This window comes from Hyla sarda, chromosome 3, assembly GCF_029499605.1.
Source record: "Hyla sarda isolate aHylSar1 chromosome 3, aHylSar1.hap1, whole genome shotgun sequence".
NCBI lineage: Eukaryota > Metazoa > Chordata > Amphibia > Anura > Hylidae > Hyla > Hyla sarda.
Genome location: NC_079191.1, coordinates 47,868,817 through 47,881,173, shown reverse-complemented (window position 1 = coordinate 47,881,173; position 12,357 = coordinate 47,868,817). Strand labels below are relative to the sequence as shown.

The following is a 12,357-nucleotide window of genomic DNA, read 5'->3' as shown; positions in this document are numbered from 1 at the left end:
AAGATCACGATAATACTGATCGGTGCTATGTCCTATGCATAGCACTGAACAGTATAAGCAATCAAATGATTGCTGTAGATAGTCCCCTATGGGGACATAAAAAGTGTTTAAAAAAAAGTTGAAAAATGTATAAAAAAAAAAAAGAAAGTGAAAAATCCCCTCCTCCATTAAAAATTGTCAGTTTTTCCCATTTCACCCCCAAAAAGCGTAAATATTTTTTTTATAAACATATTTGGTATCGCCGCGTGCATAAATGTCTGAACTATCGAAGTATAATGTTAATGATCCTGTATGGTGAATGGTGTAAACGTAAAAAAATAAAAAATAAATAAAAGGCAAAAAATGCGGTTTTTGTCACATTTTATAAAAAAAAAGAAAATTTATTAATATGCAAATGTGGTATCTAAAAAAAGAACAGATGACGGCGCAAAAAATGAGCCCGCATACCGCCCTATATACGGAAAAATTTAAAAGTTATAGGTGGTCAAAATAGGGCGATTTTAGATTACTGATTTTGTTTAAGCGGTACAAAAATATAAAAGTATCTAACCATGGGTATCATTTTAATCCTATTGACCCACAGAATAAAGAACACGTCATTTTTACCGTAAAGTGTACAGTGTGAAAACAAAACCCTCCAAAATGTGCAAAATTATGGTTTTCATTTAAATTTGTTCCCTAAAAAATTTTTTTTTGGGGTTCGTCGTACATTTCATTACAGAGTAAAATTGGTCACGCAAAAAACAAGCCCTTATATGGGTCTGTAGATGGAAATATAAAAGAGTTATGGATTTTAGAAGGCGAGGAGGAAACAAAAACGCAAAAATAAAATTGGCCTGGTCCTTAAAGTTTAAATTATCATTGGTCCTTAAGGGGTTAAAGGGGTACACCGGTGCTCCAGCATAGCGAACATTTTGTTCAGGATGCTCAGAGCCGGAGGCGACATCACGGCCACGACCCCTCGCAACATCACACCACAACCCCACCATTCATGTCTATGGGAGGGGGAGTGTCGACTGACACGCCCCCTCCCATAGACCTGATTGGAGCGAATTGGTGCATGATGTGAATAGGTGCATAATCTGCCATTGTACCAATAACTAGTAAGTATTTCATCTTTTCTGTGATCTTGACATATTTTAGTCCTATTTTCTGTGAATTTCTTTATTGGTCTATGGAGTAAGCATGTTAAAGGGGTACGCCGCTTCTATTCATCTTATCCCCTATCCAAAAGATAGGGGATAAGATGTCTGATCGTGGGGGGGCCCGTTCTAAACAAACGCGGGGTTCCTGCAGCAGTGGTAGTGACATCACGGCCACTCCCCTCGTGATGTCGTGCTACGCCCCCTCCATTTATGACAATGGGAGGGGGAATGATGGCCAACACGCCCCCTCCTATAGACATGAATGGAGAGGGCTTGGCATGACATCATGAGGGGCGTGGCCGTGACATTACAATCACTGACTCCGGCTTTGAACGTTCTGAACAAAGTGTTCAGAACGCTGGAGGACCGTAGAAACCCTTAAAAGCCATGTTCAAACGCGGAAGCCAGAGTGGAATCAGGCGTAAAACTTCCTCTCGGAAATTCCGTCGAGTCCTATTGTTTTTAATAGAATTCGGCTGTCCAGTGCATTTCGTGGAGTTTTCTCTGGGAGAAGTCAATCCGCTTGAAAATGCATTGCCATCTATTGAGACGGCACATTTCTGAGCGGTTCAAGCATTCTGCCGGCACCCACTATTTGCGGAATGTCCACCAGTGTTTTCCGGGTGGACATTTTGCAAAATTTCTGGCGTGTGATTTTCTGCCGGTGCCCACTGTCTGCGGAGTGTCCGCCCCCAATTTTTCCAGGCGGATATTCCGCCATTTGTATTAATTCTCGCAGGAAAAAAAAGAATAATTCTGTAAATTTCTGCTCTGCAAGCCTCATCTATAATTTGCAGTTCTCCCAGAGCTGGTAAGCAGAGCTCCCTTCTCCATAGATGTTTTGCTTGTCTTAAAAAACACTGAGTTTATTGTCAGAGAAAATTTGAGCGTGTTGGGGGATGTGTGTGTGTGTGGGGAGGGGGGGGGGAAGAAGGTTAATAACAAGAAAAAAAGCATTTTTGTCTAATAAGATTTATTTCATGCTGAAACTAGTAGGTTCAGCAAAGGAAACAAGTTTTTGGCAATAATAAAGAACAATTACCTTTCCCAACTAGTGCAGGGCTCAGTGTTTTCCGGGTGGACATTTTGCTACATTTCTGACGTGTGAACATAGTCTAAGGCAGTGGTCTCCAACCTGCGGACCTCCAGATGTTGAAAAACTACAACTCCCAGCATGCCCAGACAGCCGTTGGCTGTTCGGGCATGCTGGGAGTTGTAGTTTTGTAACATATGGAGGTCCGCAGGTTGGAGACCACTGGTCTAAGGGTTCTAGAACTACCCCCTTGCAGCAAAAACGGGGAAAAGAAAGTCATTAACATTTGCGTACGTGTGAACTTTGGGAAACCCCTTTTCAAGTGTTTACCCTATCAGGCTTTCCACCTATGGCCTAAATAACTAATGTTCCTAACTAATCAGGTTGGGTCGCATAGGTGAAATTCCATTTGCCTTGGAATTTTTAAAGGAATGTTGACCTGACAAATAAGGTAAAATATACAGAGCATAAAACTGCATTTGTGACTGTCACATTTACATTTTGCAGGGTGCTTCCTTATCCAAAATATGTGTGACCTTTTATTTGTGGTGTTGTGATTATACTAGTTATAAGAAGGTTTATCATGGGCCCAAAAGGTCATGTCTGCACAGCGACGGTCTAGCTCCAGCACCCAATGCTGATATTAACCTGGGTCAGTGGTCCCCAAACTGTGGCCCTCCAAATATTGCAAAACTACAACTCCCAGCATGCCCGGACAGCCAACGGCAGTCCGAGCATGCTGGGAGCTGTAGTTTTGCAACATCTGGAGGGCCACAGTTTAAAGACCTTTGTTATAGACCATTAAATGATAAAGGCCCCGGTAATCTGACTTCTGCAAAATGATGGTTAATTGGGCACGGTCATTAAAACTAACTCTTGCTATTGCACTCCTTATGGTAAATAAAAAAATCTTTCTAATGTACTTTGTTTAAAAAATAAATAAATTTAAAAAAAAATGAAGTTTTCTGTTTTATTTGTGTTTAAAAAAGCTGCCACTAGGTGTCTCCCTACTTGTCCAGAGCACATTTCCCCCACCATCTCTTGCACAGACTTTGGACTTTTGCTGGCCTGGCAGAAGTCCAAAATCAGGAAAAGCAGTCTGGAGTGCTGAGGGGGGTGTGCAGCCTTAGGCAATCATAGGTCATCTCACACTGAACTGCTCTGGGCTGTGTGTAGCAGAGTGAGGGAGGAAGTTCTCCCCTGTATGGCTTCAGATGATGTCACACCTGCTGGGGAACGCCCCTTCCCAGTCTGTGAATCTAACTGAGCAGAAAAAACAGCAATATCAAGGTAGAAAACAAAAAAAAATTATAAAAAATAAAGGCAGGGGGTGGTTTATCATGATGGGGGCAGTGAACTGGGAGGATTATAAAATGTAACAACATCATGACAGGTACTCTTTAAATCCATCATGGGGACAATTCGTTGATCATGTAAACTGAGTTGGCACACGGGCGTACTCACATTTGGCACTCTTGTTCATCTTCAGCTTGAAAATGATATGTCCGATCATCTGTCAAGAGAAATCAATGTGAATTACAAGTGATCACATACACCTATAATTTATAACCTGACCACATGACAGATGATAAATGGATGATCGGTAAGAGTCTGATCTTTGGGACCCCCACCGATCAGGAGAATAAAAGATACCACAGCAGTGAGCATGCTTGGCCACTACTCCATTTACTCGATTTGGGACCTTGGAATATAGACAAGCATTGTAGTCAGCTACCTTCAGAAGTCCTATAGTGAGTGAATGCAGCGGAGGGAGAGCATGTGAGCTGCCACTCTGTTCAGGAGAACAAGGTATTGTGATTGGTGGAAGTCCCAGCAGTTGGACCCTAACAAATCAGATATGTATCCCCTATGCTGTGTATAGGTGATGAGTTATATTCTTGGAGTAATCCGCTTAATATGACCATGTAAATGATGCCTGATACATGGGTTTTCAAGCTATAACTTGGAAAATACCTATTAGTAGTTAAAGGGGTACTCCAGTGGAAAACATTTTTTTTTTTTCTTATCAACTGGCTCCAGAAAGTTGAACAGATTTGTAAAATACTTTTATTAAAAATCTTAATCATTGGGGTAGTTGACAGATCTCCCTTATGGAGACGTCTCTCAAAATCCTCCACAGGGCCTATTATGTCCCTACCTGGTTACATAGGACTTTTCCGTCCTCCTAGCCATTATGTTTCTGAGGTTGCGGCCACCTTGGCTCTATGCATCACATCTGGTGGTCCTGTCCACTTGTTAGGGCGTTCCGGTCCTATGTGGTGTCTAAACAAAGGAAAGGGGCGGCACTTGGGTCCCGTAGTGGTGCACGCAGAAGGCAGTACACAGGTAGAAAAGAAATCCCGGCACTCACTGTAATCTTCTGCCAGGTGTAACATGTTTATTTACACAGTGCTAGTTACAAGAATGACGCGTTTCAGCCAAAAGCCTTAGTCTGATGTCAGTCTGAGTAAGGCTTTGCCCGAAACGCGTCATAGTTGTAACTAGCACTGTGTAAATAAACATGTTACACCTGGCAGTAGATTACAGTGAGTGCCGGGATTTCTTTTCTACCTGTGTGGTGTCTATACTGCGAGAGGTTACTGGATTCCCATGCCCCCTCCAACCCATGCTTTGTCCGTATGCCTCATAGGCTCTTCCACTTAGCTCAATTTGTCCTTATGGCAGCTCGGATTCATGTGGCGGGGAATTGGAAATCCTATGTTCTCTCCCCAGATTGAGTTGTTGACGGTGTTAATTCTATTATGCTCTCTGAGAAACTCAATGCCATGATGGATGACGTGGTGGAATGTTTTGAACGTCTTTGTTCCCCCTGGATGTCTTCCTCCTATTGCCCCGATACAGTGGTCCCTCAACATACGATGGTAATCCGTTCCAAATGGACCATCGTTTGTTGAAACCATCGTATGTTGAGGGATCCGTGCAATGTAAAGTATAGGACAGTGGTCTACAACCTGCAGACCTCCAGATGTTGCAAAACTACAACACCCAGCATGCCCGGACAGCCAACGGCTGTCCGGGTATGCTGGGAGTTGTAGTTTTGCAACATCTGGAGGTCCGCAGGTTGAAGAACACTGGTATTGGAGGTTATACTCACCTGTCCCCGCCGCTCCAGACAGTCACCGTTAGTCACCGCTGCCCTGGATGTCGCCTTCCATCGGGGTGTCCCCGACGCTCCGGCAAGGCCTCTGCTTCCCCAGCATCCTCGCTCTCAGTCGCCGCCATCACGTCGCTCCGCACGCCGCTCCTATTGGATGACCGGACGGCCTGCACAGTGACGACGATGGAGAGCGCCGACGATGGAGGGGATCCCAAAGAGGACGCGCCGGAGCCCCGAGGACAGGTAAGTGATAGTCAGCGGACCACACGGGGCACCGTAAACGGCTATCCGGTGGCAGCTGAAGCAGTCTGCGCTGCAGGATAGCCATTTATGCGATGGCCCCGACATACAAAAGCATCGTATGTTGATGCTGCCTCTGAGAGGCCATCGTATGTTGAAATGATCTTATGTCGGGGCCATCGTAGGTCGGGGGGGTCACTGTATTCGCTATACCTTATCCTTATACTAACCTGCTATGTACTGACAGCTCTGCAATATTTCTTATGACAATATTTGCATTTCTTGTATCGTGTCTCATTTTGCCCACTGTTTAGTTATGTTTATTTATTGATTTTGTCATAACTCGGGTTGCATCCCGTACCGTTTGCGTATTGTGCAATCCTTTTGCCTCTAATAAAATTGATACGTTTGTTACTAAAAAAAATAATATTGATCCTTCCAGTACTTATCAGCTGCTGAAGTTGAGTTGTTCTTTTCTGTCTGACCACAGTGCTCTCTGCTGACACCTCTGCCTGTCTCGGGAATTGTCCAGAGTAGGAGCAAATCCCCATAGCAAACCTATCCTGCTCTGAACAGTTTCTGAGACAGACAAAGGTGTCGGCAGAGAGCACTGTGGTCAGACAGAAAAGAACAACTCAACTTCAGCAGCTGATAAGTACTGGAAGGATTAATATTTTTTTAATACACCAATATATCAAAACGCGTTTCGAGGCACTGTACCCTCTTCATCAGATGGATAGTGGAATGGATATGGCACTGGAGTTTTGGTATGGGCAGAGTGGAGACGAAGACAAACAAAAATTCCCTGGTGAAGAATATTCTGGAAACAAGGAAACCCGCGCCGTCACACCTATAGTGCCGGACTAACTCTGATGGGTTGTGCTATAGGATAGGAACGACTCTATATTAGGCCTGAGATTTATAAAGGGAGATGTACAGTGTGCAGCTCAATATCCCCTATCCGTATACCATATACATCAGTGGTGTTCAAACTGTGGCCCTCCAGATGTTGCAAAACTACAACTTCCAGCATGCTGGAAGTTGTAGTTTTGCAACATCTGGAGGGCCACAGTTTGGACACCACTGATATACATTAATATACATTTGTCAATTTAGCTTGTTTTACGGAATACATCAAGAAGGGACTATGTACATGACCAAATCGACTTGGGTATTTTAGCTTTATTTAACAAAACATTTACAACCAAGTTAATCGATGACATTGCTCATATACAGTATGTTGACCTAGATAATGTTAAGGGTCAATGCACATGGCATACCCATAAGCACATACAGTGATCCCGCAACTTACAATAGCCTCAACATACAATAGTTTCAACATACAATGGTCTATCTGGACCATACTAAGGGTGCATTCAAACCACGTTTTTGCAATACAGTTCCCGTGTCAGGTTTTTGATGAAAAATGGATTCCTCAAAACCTGACTAAACTGTATCCAAACGTGTGTACAAATTTCAACCCGTATACAGTTAAAAACCGTATAAGGTTTGAAAAATGATGTCCGGTTGCATCCGTTTTTTTTAAAGAAAAAAACATAGGTTTTTAACTTTCCAATCCATTTTGAATAAAGTTTCATTTGTTTGATTGAAATTCCAAGAAAGAAAACTGTGCAAAGTCAAAAGCCGTATGGTGAAAACCGGATGGAACCGTAACGCACATACGATTCTGTATGGTTCCCATTGACTCCCATGTTTTAAAAAAAACGTACAATACAGTTTTTCACCTGGACCAAAAACCGTGGTAGACTACGGTTTTGGGTACGGGAAAAAAAACTGACAAAACCGTACCAGAGGCAAAACGGACACAACCTGATGCATCTTTTGGCATACGGTTTTTAATGGAGAGTCAATGCATTCGGTTTTCAATACGGTTCCGTACGGTTTATACATTGAAAACGTATATGGGAACTGTATTGCAAAAACGTGGTGTGAATGCAGCCTTACCTGAAACCAGACTCAACATACAATGTACGGACAGTCCAGATCTGTGAAACGTGTCAATGGCCGGAAGAACTGTCCAATCAGAATGGACATTTCACTGGTAAAACCCCTGTATTACTGAAGTGTATGCACTGACTGATGTCTGGTAGCGCCCCCTACAGTACAGGGAGGTATTACATGTTCCGTACTCTTTACCTGTACCAGGGTTAGCTGCTCCTTTGGACTCCATTACTTTTTTAGGACACTGTGTACTGTACAGGACCCTGAAGAAGCTCCTGTCCTCTACATAGACAGTGATTACAGCTCCCAGCAGATCTTTCTTACTTTTATATGTAAGGATTTGCTTTATCTATATTCGTTATCTACCTATATTTCTTTAATCCTCACTTTTTGCTATTTTTTGATGAGATTTTGGGGCTTCAGAACCAATTACCAGGTTTCCATAGAGTTATGGTCTCAGGATACGATGGTTTCAACATACAATGGTCATCCTGGAACCAATAAATATTGTAACTTGAGGGACCACTGTACTTTGCAAAGCAGTGTTTTCCAAATAGTGCATCTCCAGCTTTTGCAAAACTACAACTTCCAGCATGCCTGTAGTGCCAAAGGCTGCTCACACATGCTGGGAGTTGTAGTTGTGCACAACAGCTGGAGGCAAACTATCATTGCGTATATACTATTTGTGTTTTGTGCTATGATGTTTCCATGAGGCACCGCTAAAATGAACACATCATATGATGGACTGTAGGAACAGAATCCATGAGAAGAAACCTGTGTGCGCCTCCATATATACACAACGTTACACAAAAGGTAAAGTGTGAGTCAATAGCAGGCTGGACACCATATTACAGACCCATAATACGGTCATGTGGATGGGACCTGAAGCCATTTAATGACTAACCAGAAGGATCGTAGAGACTTACGAGAGATGAGGTCAAAAGATTTCTTCTCCTCTGTGTTCGTTTTCACTTGACAGGTCAGTAGGTTCAGTTTTGCAGGAGGTAAGTTGGCCTGATGACGAAAAAGTAAAGGTAGGTACAAAAGGATGATGCGTGGCAACTTTGTAATAACGATGACTATTAAAAGGAGTACTCCAGCTTATGGGAATTTTACATTATTCGTTTTAACCGGTCATAGTCCGTTATTAATAACGGGCTATGACGGGTTTAAACAGATCATGTAAAAATCCCATAGACTATAATGGGATTTTGTAATGGCCGTTTTAAAGGGTTTTCATAAGGGAACATTAAAGGGGTTATCCAGGAAAAAAAACACTTTGTTTTATATATGAACTGGCTCCAGAAAGTTAAACAGATTTGTAAATTGCTTCTATTAAAAAAATCTTCATCCTTTCAGTACTTATGAGCTTCTGGAGTTGAGTTGTTCTTTTCTGTCTAAGTGCTCTCTCATGACACCTGTCTCGGGAACCGCCCAGTTTAGAAGCAAATCCCCAGAGCAAACCTCTTCTACTCCGTGCAGTTGCCGAGACCAGCAGAGATGTCAGCAGAGAGCACTGTTGCCAGACAGAAAACAACAACAACTCAACTTCAGCAGCTAATAATTATTGAAAGGATAAAGATTTTTTAATAGAAGTAATTTACAAATCTGTTTAACTTTCTGGACCCAGTTGATATAAAAATAAATAAATAAAAAAAAAAAAGTATTTTCCTGGAATACCCCTTTAAAAGGATCTTTAAAACGGATGTATTTTATAGTGTGAATATGTATCCCCTATCTACAGGATAGGGGATAAGCGTCTGATCGCCGGGGGTCTGACTGCTGGGACCCCGCAATCTCCTGCCCGGCACCCTGACTTTCCTCAACATGCCCCCTCCATGCATCTCTATGGAAGAGCCGGAGATACCCGGGTACAGTGCTTCGGCTCTCCCATAGAGATGAATGGAAGCCGCGTGCCGACCCTACTCCGTGCAGGAAGAGAGTCGGAGCGCCCCGCAGAAAATACAATATTTCCTAAGCTGGATAACCCCCTTAAAGAGACTCTTTACTTACTGTGCCATGGGCTATTGTGAGAAAACCATTTCGGACAGAGCATTTCCTCTTCTGCCAAACCTTCCTTATTCTAAAAAAATCGAAGACCAAAAAAAAAAAAAAAAAAAAGTAAAGTAAAGTGTAAATTTTACAATAGTTCAATGAACATTAATATAATAGTCATGGAGATCTATAGACAGTCACGGACCCGTCACTCTTCTTGTAGAGGTAGCCGTTCCTCTCAGTGCCATGCTCCTTGTTTCCTTGAGGCTGGTGCAGACTGTATGCAGTGCTCTGGCGGAACTGGGAATCCTACAGAAGATAAGCGCAAATTTATGTTACTTTGGAGTTTTCATACCCACTAATAATCCAGTTATAGTCTCCATATTCATGACGTGCAGCCACGACACCTGTACATACCATAGTCATATAGGGGGAGATTTATCAAAACCTGTGCAGAGGAAGAGTGGTGCAGTTGCCCATAGCAACCAATCAGATTGCTTCTTTCATTTTCCACAGGCCTCTTTAGAGGCCTGTGGAAAATGAAAGAAGCGATCTGATTGGTTGCTATGGGCAACTGCACCACTCTTCCTCTGCACAGGTTTTGATAAATCTCCCCCCATAGTTGTAATAAATTTAGTACACTTCTCCGTAAACCAGTGCTCAGAAGCCAATTTGCTCTCCGATCCCCAAAATTGACTTATTTCTGCTCCATATTTCAGTGGCTCTTAGTTAAAGCGTAACTCTCATGATAGTTCTGCGGCAGGATATCAGTTTTTAATGCTTAAAGGGGTACTCTGCCCCGAGACATCTTATTCCCTATCCAAAGGATAGGGGGTAAGACGCCTGATCTGGGAGTCCCGCCACTGGGGACCCCGCGATCTCAGCTGCGGCACCCCAGACATCCAGTGCATGGAGTGAACTTTGCTCCGCGCCGGATGACTGGCGATGCGTGGGCGGAGGATCGTGACGTCACGGCCACACCCCGCTAGTGATGTCACGGCCACTCCCCCTCAATGCAAGTCTATAGGAGGGAGTGTGACGACCATTACGCCCCCTCCCATAGACTTGCATTGAGGGGGGCTTAGCCGTTAGAGATGAGCGAACTTACAGTAAATTCGATTCGTCACGAACTTCTCGGCTCGGCAGTTAATGACTTATCCAGCATAAATTAGTTCAGCTTTCTGGTGCTCCCGTGGTCTGGAAAAGGTGGATACAGTCCTAGAAGACTCTTTCCTAGGACTGTATCCATCTTTTCCAGCCCACCGGAGCACCTGAAAGCTGAACTAATTTATGCAGGATAAGTCATCAACTGCCGAGCCGAGAAGTTCGTGACAAATCGAAGTTACTGTAAGTTCGCTCATCTCTATTAGCCGTGACATCACAAGTGCGGCTGTGACGTCCCGAGCCTCTGCCCTGCACCCAACGCTCTAAACGAATGCCGGGTACAGCAGGGAGATCGCGAGGGTCTCCAGTGGCGGGACCCCCGCGATCAGAAATCTTATCCAAGGGATAAGATGTCTAGGGGCGGAGTACCCCTTTAACTCCAGTCATGCTCTAGCAGCAGGGTATCTGTTTAAAGTTTTTTTTTCCCCCAAAGCAGTTTATTTCTTTTTTGGAAAAAAATAAATAAATTGAGTATGGAATATGTTTTTTATAACAATACTTTGTAGCCCAAAACTAAATGTATCAGCATTTGGATTTGCTGGCAGTCCCATTAAAGTCTATGTATCCTGATCACTTTAACAAGGTAGAACAACCATCTTTTTCGTGCTGCCCCTGGCTAGCTACTCCTGACACTGACCTATAGGTGCCAATAGATAGACGCTTACTCTCTCTGGAGAAGATCTAGGCATCATAGTGTATTGTGTGGTCTGGTCTTCAGGACCAACTAAAGATCCCATCGAAATTATCATAGATTCCTAAAGGGCAACACCGGTTAGGACTGTACACAAGGATAGGGTGGGCCCACTATGCACATTGTAAAGCTTCACTGGGAAAACTGGGAGCTGTCATGGTAATATTTAATAGCAGGTATTCAGCATTGTCAGAACAAGATGATGTGGAAAATGCTTGGAAAGGGCTGAACAGAATATTTTAGATCTTGGGGGTGAGGACAGAATTTGTCTGTGATTGTGACCAACTTTTTTATACAGGAAATTTTCTTTTAAAGGGGTACTCCGATGGAAAACTATTTTTTTTTAAATCAACTGGTGCCAGAAAGTGAAATAGATTTGTAACTTACTTTTATTTAAAAATCGTAATCCTTCCAGTACTTATCAGCTGCTGTATGCTCCAGAGGAAGTTGTTTTTCTTTCTTTTCTGTCTGACCACAGTGCTCTCTGCTGACACCTCTGTTCATGTTATTAACTGTACAGAGCAGGAGCAAATCCTCATAGCAAACCTCTCCTGCTCTGGACAGTTCCTGATACAGAGAGAGGTGTCAGCAGAGAGCACTGTGGTCAGACAGAAAAGAAATTCAAAAAGAAAAAAAGAGCTTGTAACATGTGCTGCACTCTTCCCCACCCCCTCAGCCCAACCCTATATAAGTAGTAGTTAGCTACACAAGGGCCATTTCTTTCCTAGCAGCCTCCCAGTCTGACTGGGAGAGCATGGTAAGTGAGCCATTACACCTTGTTCACACTGGTGTGGTGCTGGGCGGCGTCAGTTGCTGCCATGGCGCCGTGTCTGCGGGGAGGTGCGGCCCATAGACTGGTTTGAGTGGCATTGGGGCTGCTCTGCCGGTGGGTCGTTCATCCCCCCGTGGGCACTGGTGTCGCGGCGGTGGTGGTCGCCGCTCGGTGCTACGCCATTTTATGCTAGGGACATTAGGGACCCACTCTGAATAGGTGGCCTTGACGTGGCGA

General features: G+C 43.6%; 1 protein-coding gene across 7 annotated transcripts in view; it reads right to left on the bottom strand.

The window, feature by feature from the left end:
* Positions 1 to 12,357, bottom strand: part of ASAP2 (ArfGAP with SH3 domain, ankyrin repeat and PH domain 2) — a 241,633-nt gene that overhangs the window by 47,907 nt on the left and 181,369 nt on the right. For all 7 annotated transcript variants that reach the window (XM_056564140.1, XM_056564144.1, XM_056564142.1 and 4 more), the window contains 4 exons: positions 9,699 to 9,802; positions 9,512 to 9,581; positions 8,425 to 8,512; positions 3,643 to 3,691 (listed from right to left, as the gene is read on the bottom strand). In XM_056564140.1, coding sequence (XP_056420115.1) covers positions 3,643 to 3,691; positions 8,425 to 8,512; positions 9,512 to 9,581; positions 9,699 to 9,802 — 311 coding nt within the window. The remainder of the gene's footprint in view (positions 1 to 3,642; positions 3,692 to 8,424; positions 8,513 to 9,511; positions 9,582 to 9,698; positions 9,803 to 12,357) is intronic.